This window comes from Octopus sinensis, linkage group LG25 (genome assembly GCF_006345805.1).
Source record: "Octopus sinensis linkage group LG25, ASM634580v1, whole genome shotgun sequence".
In the NCBI taxonomy this organism is placed as follows: Eukaryota; Metazoa; Mollusca; class Cephalopoda; order Octopoda; family Octopodidae; genus Octopus; species Octopus sinensis.
The window spans coordinates 25686756-25699030 of NC_043021.1; the positions used below are offsets into that span (position 1 = coordinate 25686756).

Here is a 12275-nt window from a genome sequence, read left to right on the forward strand (position 1 = left end):
TGGGAAAAGCCTACAACCTTCGACACCAATAAATTAACATGGTTCCTGAACAGTTTTGCATACCTACCACAGGCTGCTTACAAACTTCCAACACTCACACACACATAATGTATTATATATAAATGTAACAGATTTAGGCGCAGGATTGGCTGTGTGGTAAAGTAGCTTGCTTACGAACCACATGGTTCTGGGTTCAGTCCCACTGTGTGGCACCTTGGGCAAGTGTCTTCTACTATAGCCTCAGGCCGACCAAAGCCTTGTGAGTGGATTTGGTAGACGGAAACTGAAAGAATCCCGTCGTATATATGTGTGTGTGTGTGTGTGTGTGGTGTCCCTCCCAACATTGCTCGACAACCGATGCTGGTGTGTTTACGTCTCCGTAACTTAACGGTTTGGCAAAAGAGACCGATAGAATAAGTACTAGGCTTACAAAGAATAAGTCCTGGGGTCGATTTGCTCGACGAAAGGCGGTGCTCCAGCATGGCCGCAGTCAAATGACTGAAACAAGTAAAAGAGTAAAGGGAGAGATACATATATCAAAAGCCAATTGGCCTAGTTTGGGAGAATTTGATTCCTGCTAATCTTCCTAGGTCGCTAAGTTCAAACCCTGTCAGAGCCAACTTAGATTTTCCCCTATTTTCTGTATCAATATCACCACCAGATCTATACTGGGGTCAGTTATGGACAGGGATGGGCTCCGTCATATTTGAAAATGACTGACTGCATGTCATAACATTGCCATTACAAGTCCATCAAAGTGTTGAGGCTCCAAGTGGATGGTCTGTTAAAACAACTTTCTCAGTGTATATTCCACCATTGGAACATTCCATGATAGAAATATAAAATTTATTAAAAGGCTTTTGTAGTCTACAAGAAGAAATTTGGGATTTTTTTTTTTCATAGAGAAGACTAGAAACTTCTGTCAGCCAAAACAGGAAGCAGTTCTGGGAATTCTCAGTAGAAGTGGTTGGCTAATTCATTGGCATGTGATTAATTGATAGATATCCTCCCATACTTTATTTTTGCTGAATCCCCCTCCCCAACCACCATTTTGTAATTAGCAGCCCTCCTCCCATGACCTCTGACTTCAACCCAGCCACTGTGCATCCCTCTCACTCACCTGCCCATCTTATATCTGACTCACACCTACTTCCGCCACCTTTCCTCACAATATTCAGGATTGACCTTACCTCCACCCATGTCCACCACTGCCCTTTCTGGGTATACCCCAATGCATCTTCACCACCATCCATCCCCTCTTCCAACTGGGGTAACCATGTCTCCCCTACAGCAAGACCTACCTGTTCCTGTCACCCTATCATACTTCAGTCTCTCAGCATCCTGCATTAAGCCACCTCCCCAGTTAAGGGATTCTATCTCGGTGCTGGTAACTGGTAAAAAGTTCCCAGCATACACTCTAAAGTGATTGACATAAGGATGGGCATCCAGCTGTAGAAACTATGCCAAAGCAGATAGAGCTTGGAACAGTCCAACCCATACCAGTATGGAAAAATGGATGTTAAATGATGGTGACAATATACAGCTATAACAGTTGTGTGGTTAAAAAGGTGGCTTCTCAAGCACATGGTTCTGGGTTCAGTCCCATGGTGTGGCACCTTGGGCAATCGTCTTCTACTATAACCCCAGGACAACCAATGCCTTGTGAGTGGATTTGCTAGACAAGAACCGAAGCTTACCACTGTGTGTGTGTTATGTGTGTCATTGCCTTGATGTCAAGTGATAGTTTGCAAACAATCGTCAGCATAATGTAAGCAATGGTGTTTGTTTAATAAAAAAACCTGTCAGCCATGGAGAAAGACTCTCTTGCTAGAACAAAAGTAAGGATTGGCAACAGAAAGAGCATCTGGCTGTAGAAAATTCACCTGAACAAATTTTGTTCAACCTAAGTCAGCATCGAAAAATGGATGATGATGATGATGATGATGGCAGCTATAGTCTTAAGGGACTCATATTCTGCACTGGATGGTGGAGTGCGTATGTGTGGCTACTACTGAGCCTCAACTTTTTTGTGTCGCACATCAAAGTGCATATATTTACATATAAATCTGCTGTTAAAGAAACATAAAAAGGATAATCCATAAATGATAAGCAAACAGGTTGTTGTGCTGCCATCATTATGGTAAACACCAAAGATGCTGCTACTGTTGAAACATCAATAAGCAAAAAAAAAAAAAAAAAAAAAAATCCAGCCTTTTAACCCTTTCGTTACTATATTTCTGACCAAATTACACCCCTTATGTGTTTCAATTAATTTCTAACGTAATCATAAATTTAGTCTGGTTTCATTAAACAACTATAACTTTTTTATTTATCGATATATCAATCTGATTTTTGGAAGATAATTTAATGAAATATTCTCAACCAATTCTATACTATAATTTTTGTTACAAAGTGACTCTAATTGCAGGTAGATACAGGTAAATTCCACAAAATATAAAATTATTAAAATTTTGTTCAAACATCGCTATAGAAAATGGGTTATTAGCTAATATTCAATTGGGTATACAACAAAATTTTACGATAGAATTTGTTATTCTGGGTAACTTTCTGATACCCATAATAATATTTACGGCAAAATAGTCTTAATTTCATTTAAGGTTGAGGGAAACCACAAACTATCGTTTCTTTTGCTTTGTTTACGTTTAGCGTAACGGTTCGTCTCTGCTGTAATGATTTCAAATAGGCTCATTCGAAAAAGTAAAAAGAAATAGTCTAAGGCTTTACTCTTCTGGGAAAGTCTGTGGCTTGGTCCAGTTTCTTCAGAGAAATCACCGAAAGAAACAGTTTTTAAATTTTCACTCCATTCAGGTGCCAATTCGTTTTCTTTATCGCTATCGGAGATCTCAGATTCACTGTTTTCACTTTCGGAAAATGAAACATCAGATTCATTATCAAATACCACATGCTTTTTTTTTCAGTCATAGAGTTAGATTTATGAAGGTCTTCAGTAGAAAATCCTTCGAATTCTGACTCGCTGCTTGATATAATGAAATTCGTATCCATTTTTTGTCAGAATTACAAATTTTGAAAACACAATAGGAACAAATTTCTGAAAAAAATCTCCCAAAATTCACGGAATTAAAATTACACTTCGATTATTGTACAAAACTGTAGTTGAACTGTTTACGAAGTATAATACGTGTTTTCACGAATGTACTGAAGAGATTTGCTCTGATATTCTCATTTAAATATGAATAGGTAAATTCGGGCGGCTTTGGGCGGTTTGGTAACGAAAGGGTTAAGGGCCTCAGCAAAAATTCCATTCCATTCCTCAGCTCATACTAATAAATCACTCCCAAAACTAATTAACTGAAACACATAAGCCAGTATTGATTCTGTTCTTAATTGCTCGTATCTGTCAATTTCCCAGTAGAAAGTTTCCCTTTTTCTCATCCTTGCAAAATCCCAGGTAATAAAGTAATATTTGTGCAGCTAGTACACGGTTTTTCATAATGAGTAGGTTAACTTATAGTTGCCGATGCAGGTGCTCTCTTTTTCTTTATTAAACACATTTGTAACCATTCCCTATTTGCTTATCTAATTGCAAACAGACCTTCCCTTGAAACTTTCACCACACTTGTCCAAATTGCTCAACTGGATCAGAAGTCTTAAGGAATTCAGTACTACAGATTTTAATAAGTCACCAGTTGAAATACTGCCAAGCATGTTGTTTCAGGGGAATTAATGCCATAATAATAATAATAATATCCATGCAAGTTCTATTCCTCCTCCACAACCAGAAGACTGGTTTGGTGAACTAGTGGAGGAAAAGTAGCCAAAAGGGATGAGATAACCAGAGACAAAGCCAATAATACATTCACAGAAATGACCAGACTGCAGTAGTTGTTGACACAGGAGTTATGAAGGACTGTAATCCCAAGAAACCAACCCAGTACTAAAGGAATCCCAAATTGAGGACACTTGTCAGTGGAGTTAAAAAGAGTATCCCACCATAGAAACCATGTTAAAGCAGACACAAGAGACCAACACAGCCCTCACACCCTCCTCCAACTGATGCCAACCTGGACATTAAATGGTGAGGATGATTTTATTCCAACGATTTCCACTTGTCAACACGCATGTGTTTGCCATGTGCACACATCCACGCATTCAGACAGTAAACACAAGCTGCAATCTCAGTTAATGAGCATCTGCCAATAAAGAGTAAGGTGAAGCAGAGAAAGCCAGTGTTTGGAGAGCAGCAATTGGAATGGAGGGAAATTCAGTTAAAAATCTTTTTTTTTCACCAAATGTATATGGGGGGGGGGGGACTGGAAAAGAAAAAGAAGATTTCTGGAAAAGAAACTGAAAAAGAATCATGATAGAAAAAGAGATGCAATTATTTCTTTTATTTTTCTCAAAAGACAAAATGATGCAGAGGGGGAAACAAATTCAAGAGAAAATCTAGAGAAAATAATTTAGAAAAAGCCTATTGAATTAAAAAATCAAGTTGTCATTGACAAGGTGAATTGGTTGGAGACGTTGGGTCAATCTTCTGATAGCAAGGCTAAAAGCAGTTGTCACTTGAGTTTTTAATATAGGTTTGGTGGTGGTGGTGGTGGTGACGGTGGTGGTGGTGGTGATAGTAGTGATTAGCTACAAGAGGAAACGGAGAGGAAAATGAAAATACAGAGCAACGACAATGAAAAACAGAAAAAGAGAGAGCACATGTGATAAAGAATAGAAAGAGTAAAATGTGGCAGATACATACATACACACACATATATATATATATACACATACACCTACACATACAAAAATTAAAAATGTTAAGAATTAAGACTAGTAACAAAAATGAAATGAGTGAAGAGATCAGAAAGTCTGAAAAAAAGTAATTCTATAGAAACTGAGAAACCTGCCACCACCAAACCATCCACACACACATCCACACAAAATGACAAATCCACTTTATCAAAAGACAACAAACTATCTTACAGAAGAAAGAGAGAAAGAACAGAAAAGAAAGGAAAAATAAGGCCAATGGATTTATACAGATGCTTCTTTTAAACAGCGAAGACCAATCATTCTTGGATGAAAGAAGATAATATTGAGATTATATAGAATGGACAGACGGATGCCTGCACTAAACCACTGCTGCCACCAATGTTGGTCGGTGATGAGTTTTTTGCTGTTGTTGGTTACTAATATCCTACAAAAATTTCCTTTAAGATCCCAGCAATCTTTTATCTCCCTTCTCTTTCTTGACTTATCCTCACTCTTTTAAACATTAAGAGATAAAAACAGTGGCTCATTGCTGAGAACTGCAGTCTGATAAAAAAAAAAAAAACCATGCTGGTTTACAAGAGGAGAGTTTACAGTTCAGAGCTAACTCAGAAAGTTTCAGGTCAAGGAAAAAAAAAAAAAATAAAAACCAAAATGTCAACTACTCATGGCAGGCAGAAACACAGTAGTAGCAATGCAGAGAAAGAGAGAGACAGACAGACAGAGAGAGACTACATAAACTTCTTTTAAACACAATAACCAACAGTTTATGCAGTTCTCTTTCCTCTTCTTGTAGTTAAGTTTTTTTTTTGGTTTTTTCTTTAAGGGGAGGTGTTTTGGCATTGTTTTTAAAAAAAATGTCACTTAATTCAGTTTACATTCCATGCTTCAAAATAGTTTCAATACTAGTTGCAAACATCATTGACTAAGCTTTTTCTCTTCTTTTCCCACCATCCCCTTTATTTGCCCACTATTACTGTACATTTAATTCTGCCACTGATCACGTGACAGACAGAAAAGAAAAAAGTCCCCCCCACCCACCCATGTATTTGTAAAACATTAAAGATGGCCCAAAAGCTCATACAACTGGCCATTAAATACAAAAAAAAAAAAAAAAAATGGAGATCCAAGTCTTTACATTTTCCCTTTGCCCTTCACAGTCCCTCGGGGTGGAGTGACAGGTCGACCGGAATTCAAGCCTCCATATAAAAATTTCTTTTTATCAGCTGGTTTTAATATCTGGAACAAAGAAAAAACAAAACAAAAACTTAATAAATAGGTAAAAATTGACATAACTGACAAAACAAAGTCTGGTGCTTTAGATTTTAATTAAAACGAGCTCAGCTTTTGTTGCTAGAAAATGAGTTATTAGCTAAACATTGTCAACCTCTGCACTTTGACAATTGGCTCAATCAACGGACAATAACTTAAATATCTGGTCCCAAAGCCTGGTGTCAGCCTGATTCAGTTTACAGAAAGAGTACAAGAAAAGAAGCTAGGAAATATTAGAGCCAAGAGAGAGTCCAAACATCTCAACTTGATCCACACCAAAAGTAAGAATAATGACAGACAGAACTGTGATTGGTAGAGATGAAAAGTAACATGGCTTTCAAAGAACAATTCATTATCCATCATCGTATATTCTCAAAAAACTTGGTGGTAATACGGTATGATGGCTTATAAATGGATTCCGATTCCAAAAATATGAAAAATCCCCAAAGCAGTTGGTTGACCATCTTTTTTCTCTTTCCAATTGGGGTAGCCATGTTCCTCCTCTACCACAAGGCATGTTCCTGTCCTTCTTTCCAACTTTAGCCTCACACCTGGTATAAAGCCAACTCCCTCAATACCAGAGCCCCACTAAGTTGAGGGGTCTTATCTTGCAAGTCACTTGGTGACCCCACTACTGCTGGTGACATGCAAAATGGACCCAGTGCACTGTTGTAAAGTGGTTGGAATTAGGAAGGGCATCCAACAGGCCAAAGCAGACAGGAGAGCTAGCTCACTGCAGCAGCTGCTGGCTTGTTTGGATCCCGTTGAACCATCCAGTCCATGCCAAGATGAAAGATGATGATTTTTAACTAAAAATAGACTGTTCATTTAATTTTCCTTTAAAAAGACAAAAATAAATAAGTGAAATAATAAAAAAAAATTTTTTTTTTAAAGTAACAACAGCATTTGAAACCAATCATCTCACCTGGAATGAGCACATCAAAGTCTCGTCTACACTCATCATGGCTCCTGCATTGTCAAATTCTCCACAATAATTAGGAGCTGAGAAAAGTGTGACAAGTTGTCTTTTAGCGAAAAATTCATATCCATCTTCTACCACCTAAAAGATACAAGGACAGGAGCTTTGAATTTGTGAATGACAAGTAGCTTTTCAATAACTGATAAACAAAAATCAATTCTGATGATGATTTATAACCAGAACTAATTATTAAATACAAATCACTTCCAGAAAATATTTCACATCATTACTGAAATAACCGTGAAATTTAATTTTGCAGTGAAAGGGTTAAAATATTGGAAGAAAATATTAAAATTTTATAGCAACAAGAATTCCCTTAATAAAAAAAAAAAAAAAAAAATAAGATCAAGAGGAAGACAGAACACAAAATACCCATCCAATGCCATTATCGTTATATCTTCAGATAATGAATTACAAATAAAGGATTCCATGGTACACGGTCAAGAATACAATGACCAAACCACGTGAAATGTAGAGGTAAATATTTAAAACTTGTTTTATCGAACAATTGTATGTCTCAATATAGTTTACACAGTTAAGAGATAATTCAGGATTAATAAATTAAAAATAAAGTTCTATATCAGTGCTTTTCAAACTTTTTGCTGGAGCAGAACCCCAAGGAAACATTCCACTGGCTCGAGCAACCCCTGTGCAATAATTTAATAGTCTTATGCACACATATCTGCACAGGAGAATTAAAAATTACTGCCGATTTTAGCAGTTTTGTAACTTCTTGCGGAACCCTGGTTGAAAACCACTGCTCACTACAAACCATACTCACGGTTAACGAATGTAAATAAAATAAAAACTGTCTACGCGTGAGCTCAATATCTGAGAGAAACCGTATTATGTAATTGTACGTGCTGCTGTTGCATGTTTTGTTATGTTATTACTAATGTCCGTGTGTTGCCTATGACGCACTGGCAGAACACCGGAGAGGAGCCAGATAATCAATATCAATTAAATATCAATACTTTGCCTACTTATCATTAATAAATTACTTCAATCAAGTAAAACAGTGGAAAATGCTCAAAGTGTTGTCTAATTCAGACACTGTTAAAACCAAGGTCAGCTGTAAGAATGATGATGATCAATTATTAATGGCTGCAGTGTTGATAAATTATTAATTGCGCTATTTTAAGTAACGATTTTATAATAAATGAATTTGTATATAAATTTTACAAATTTACAATTTACTTTTGTTTCAGGCTGGGAGCCCACCATGAACACTTTTATAAACTATTCTGTCACTATACTAGCAAATCAGTATCGTTTGAAACAGCCCCCATTTTGATACTGGCACTATGTAACATAGAAATCCACGCTAACCATTGTTTATAGGAAATTGTTCTAAGCATGCCAAATATATGCTCCAAGTCCAAAACACACACACAACTCAAAAGAGAGGATAAAGAAATACAATGGTTTAAAAGCAGTTTCTTCTTACCTGGTGAGCCCGACAAATAAGATCTAAGTCATGCTTGTGTAAGAATTTCGCTACAACTTCAGCACCAAATGTGAACGATACACCCCGATCATTCTCACCCCAGCCCATTGTTTCCTTGTCAGGGTCTGACCAGAGAAGATCACACAGCAAACCTTGGTCAGGAACATCAGTTGGGCGCATGATTCTTCTGATTTGTTCCATAGACTGTAAATCAGGACTCAAACCTAAAAACAGGAAAGAGAGAATCAAAAAGACCTCAATGTTGTGGATATTATTACTGTTAAGTGAAACTGAAATATCCATCACTTCAATGGTCAGTTTATACAAGTAAACCAGTCACTAATGTACAAACACAAAGATACTTTTACTGCTCAGCAATGAGAAATTAAATCAAAAATTTGAAAAAAGAAAATCATGACTTAATTCCAGTAAAACGTCTTCAGTTTTAACTTTGATACAGACATTGTTGACAGGTGAACAAATTAATTTTGACTCCACCTGTCATGCTTTACAATAGAAAAAGTATTATAACGTAAAACCAATTCCGTTAAAAAATATTTGAACATCCTAATTTAGAGTCCTACATCATTAAGTTTACTGGTATTTAATGTTGAAAGGAATAAAGAAAACAATTAGAACACAATCTGGACTAAATTATTCTTAGGTACCAAATTCAGATATTGTGAAATATGATAACTGAAGTTATTACCATTTTGCCAAATTATATAATTCTCAACCATCACACAATGAAACCAACAAATTTACCAACAACAACAACAATAATAATAATCCTTTCTACCCCGAAAGGATGAAAGGCAAAGTCGACCATGGCACAATTTGAACTCAGAATGTAAAGACAGTCAAAATACCACTAAGCATTTTGCCCAGTGTGCTAACGATTTTGCCAGCTTGACACCTTAATAATAATAATAATAATAATCATCATCATCATTAGCACACCAGGCAAAATGCTTAGCAGCGATTCGTCCATCTTTACGTTGTGAGTTCAAATTCCACCAAGGTCAACTTTGCTCTTCATCCTTTCAGGGTTGATAAAATAAGGACCAGTCGAGCCGATGTAATTAACACCCCCCCAAAGCTGCTGGCCTTGTGCCAAAATTTGCAAATTGTTTTGCGCTATTTCATTTTCCTAATTTTTCAAATGTTGCTGAGGCTTTACTTTTAATCGCTTGTCATTAAAAAGCCACACACGGAGATCAACTGCCCAAACTACTCTTGTATAACTGAGATTTCTGGCGATGCATGAAATTACCATCATTGTTAGAACATTTGTAAAAGTGAAGCTGAAAACAAAATTCGTAAACCTCCACAGTGAAAGTATATCCTCCTCCCCCTCCTCCATATAACAACTCTATCTTACTTTATTCATACACACAAAACAAAAAAAAGTGTTTATGTACTGCAAGACTGAACAAGAGGAAATATCAGAAACAAACAAAGGAAAATCTTAAGTAATTATGAATCTAGGCAAATATATGACTAAAGTACATGACCTCAATAAGCTATCAACAAATAATAGTCTATATAGGAGCTTATTATGATTTATTAAAAATTTAGAAGATATTGGCACATGACACTGAAATAAAATATAAAGAAGTGCACGCCAAGGGAGTCTAGGTAGAGGTCGTGCACAGGTTGATAATTAAGGGGTTCAGAAGTCAACCAGAGGGCTGTTAATATATGATGCAGTCTAGAGTAGCTGTCCAAGTGTAATATGGGGATCATGTTGAATCTCTGTAAAGGGGTCAGAAACTGGTCAATAAAAAGTCGTTTTGATAAATGGTTTGTGGTTGCCTGGAAATTCCACAATGCAAATTATAACATTTACACCAACTTCAAAGATCTTAGCTCTGTTCTTTATGCTTCAGAAAGACTTGCATCTTGGTGTAGCAGCTCTAACGGAAAAAAAAACTAACCAACGAAACATTTGAAATAGCAAATACGACTTTTAAGTAGGTAGCGATCTTATTTAATAAGTGATTATGTCACTAGCAAGAAAAAAATGCTCACATTCTAAAAAGCCTGCTATTTAACAGATTACATAACTGATCTGTCTCATTAATGGATGATTACAACAAAATATAGAACATCATTAAATATCAAAGACAATAAAATGTCCTTGGAATTTATGGCTTAAGAGAAAAAGAAAGAAAAATAATTTCAAATATCTTACCACCATGACAACAGAAAATTTTTTCATCAATTATAGCAGCAATCGGCAAGCAGTTAAAACAATCTGTGAAAGTTTTCCACAATTTTATATGGTACCGCCGTTTACCTAAAAAAAAATAGAAAAAATTATACATTATATACACACAGCCCTTATCATCATTGTAATGTCTACTTTTCCATGCTTGCATTTATCAGAGAGAATTAAATTCAGTCAGATTTTCTATGACCAAATGCTCTTCCTATCACCAATATTCACCTGTTTCCAAGCAAGGTAGTATTCCCACAGAGCTGGACATGCTTTTCATAAAAGACTAGAAACACTTGAATAACAATGGTACTCATCTACAACTATCATGTGATATTTCAGTTTTCATCTACTAAGTTCATTCAAAGCTTTGGTCGATCTAGAGCCCAAGGTCCCATACAAAGGAACAATGTAATTGGGAAGCAAATTTCATGGTAAAGCTCCCCCCACAACAAAAACTTGGCAGAATTTGAAAACAAAGCAACACAAAAAAACAAAAAAACAAAAAAAACAAAAACATTCGTGAGAGAAATCATTGAAAAGTTTTCAAAGAGATTAAATCCATTTTAGTCCAATTCTATAATGACCTATTTACACACAAAATTCTATTTAGGAAGTGCTGTTCATTTTGGACTAATATAGACAGCTGTCTTTCGTCGCCTCCAAATGCTGGAATTTCTGTCTGAGCAAAATCTAGAGAGTCTAAAGTCACCATTTAGAAGCTAGTGGGCTAGTAGTGGGCTTGTTGAATTTGAAAAACTTGTTCCACTTTCGTTTTTTCTATTCCATTCCACCCCACCACTTCATATATATTTCCTTCTTTGGGCATTTTAAACCTGGTTTAATTCCCTCTGTATCTCTGAACACTCGATTTCTTCCAGAGAGACAGTAGAGGAAAAAAAAAACTGGCTCAGGTACCTAGAAAGAACGAAAGGCAAAGTTGACTTAAGAGCAATTTGAATAAACCCCAAAACATACTGATCTGACATTAATGACTTTCAATTAATTTACATATTGTTAATTGGTATTTGTATATGACTGTTATTATAAAAGCAGATATCAAACGTTTCTCTCACTTGGTTTAATTTAGTACAAATATAATTGATTAAAGTTTTGGTTCGACATTGAGTAGCTTTAAAGTTGTTACAGAACACTGATAGGATTAAAATAACTTCTTTTTTTTTAAATTAAAAAAGTTTTTTTTTTATTACTTTTAACTGATAATCAGAATAAAAATATGTAGGTATGTATTTGTTGTCAAAGCTGAGTGAGGAACTGTCCTAGCCAGAGACAACAACACTAACAGCTCCCAGTCAGGGGTTATGATGAGCATTGAAGGAAAGGGGCATCCAACACTAATTCTTGCTCAATATTTAAACCTTTCCTCACCATATTTCTAACTGAAAGCTTTTGGATAAAAATAGTCCCAAAGGTCAGGAGAATACAAAATTCACATCATAAAAATGTCAACAATAGTAAAATAAACATTTATCGCATGAAATCACATTATCAATGGTGAAGTAATGAGATTCACGACAATATTTTGAATTAGTTTATGAATAGGTAGCCTCAGGTAGTTTAGTCACGAAAGGGCTATTGACCGATCAAATTCATGA

General features: G+C 35.9%; 2 protein-coding genes across 3 annotated transcripts in view; one reads left to right on the forward strand and one right to left on the reverse strand.

Moving 5' to 3' along the window:
• The window catches only part of LOC115224333 (mitochondrial sodium/calcium exchanger protein), an 81398-nt gene extending 81069 nt beyond the window's left edge, over window positions 1-329 (forward strand). Inside the window, exon 17 of the mRNA XM_036513259.1 lies at window positions 305-329. The gene's annotated coding sequence lies outside the window, so the exon portion shown is untranslated. The remainder of the gene's footprint in view (window positions 1-304) is intronic.
• A 4026-nt stretch (window positions 330-4355) lies between these two features.
• The window catches only part of LOC115224225 (serine/threonine-protein phosphatase alpha-2 isoform), a 43121-nt gene continuing 35201 nt past the window's right edge, over window positions 4356-12275 (reverse strand). For both annotated transcript variants that reach the window (XM_029795006.2, XM_036513266.1), the window contains 5 exons: window positions 10636-10740; window positions 8442-8665; window positions 6941-7075; window positions 5882-5982; window positions 4356-4617 (listed from right to left, as the gene is read on the reverse strand). In XM_029795006.2, coding sequence (XP_029650866.1) covers window positions 4614-4617; window positions 5882-5982; window positions 6941-7075; window positions 8442-8665; window positions 10636-10740 — 569 coding nt within the window. In that variant the 3' untranslated portion in view covers window positions 4356-4613. The remainder of the gene's footprint in view (window positions 4618-5881; window positions 5983-6940; window positions 7076-8441; window positions 8666-10635; window positions 10741-12275) is intronic.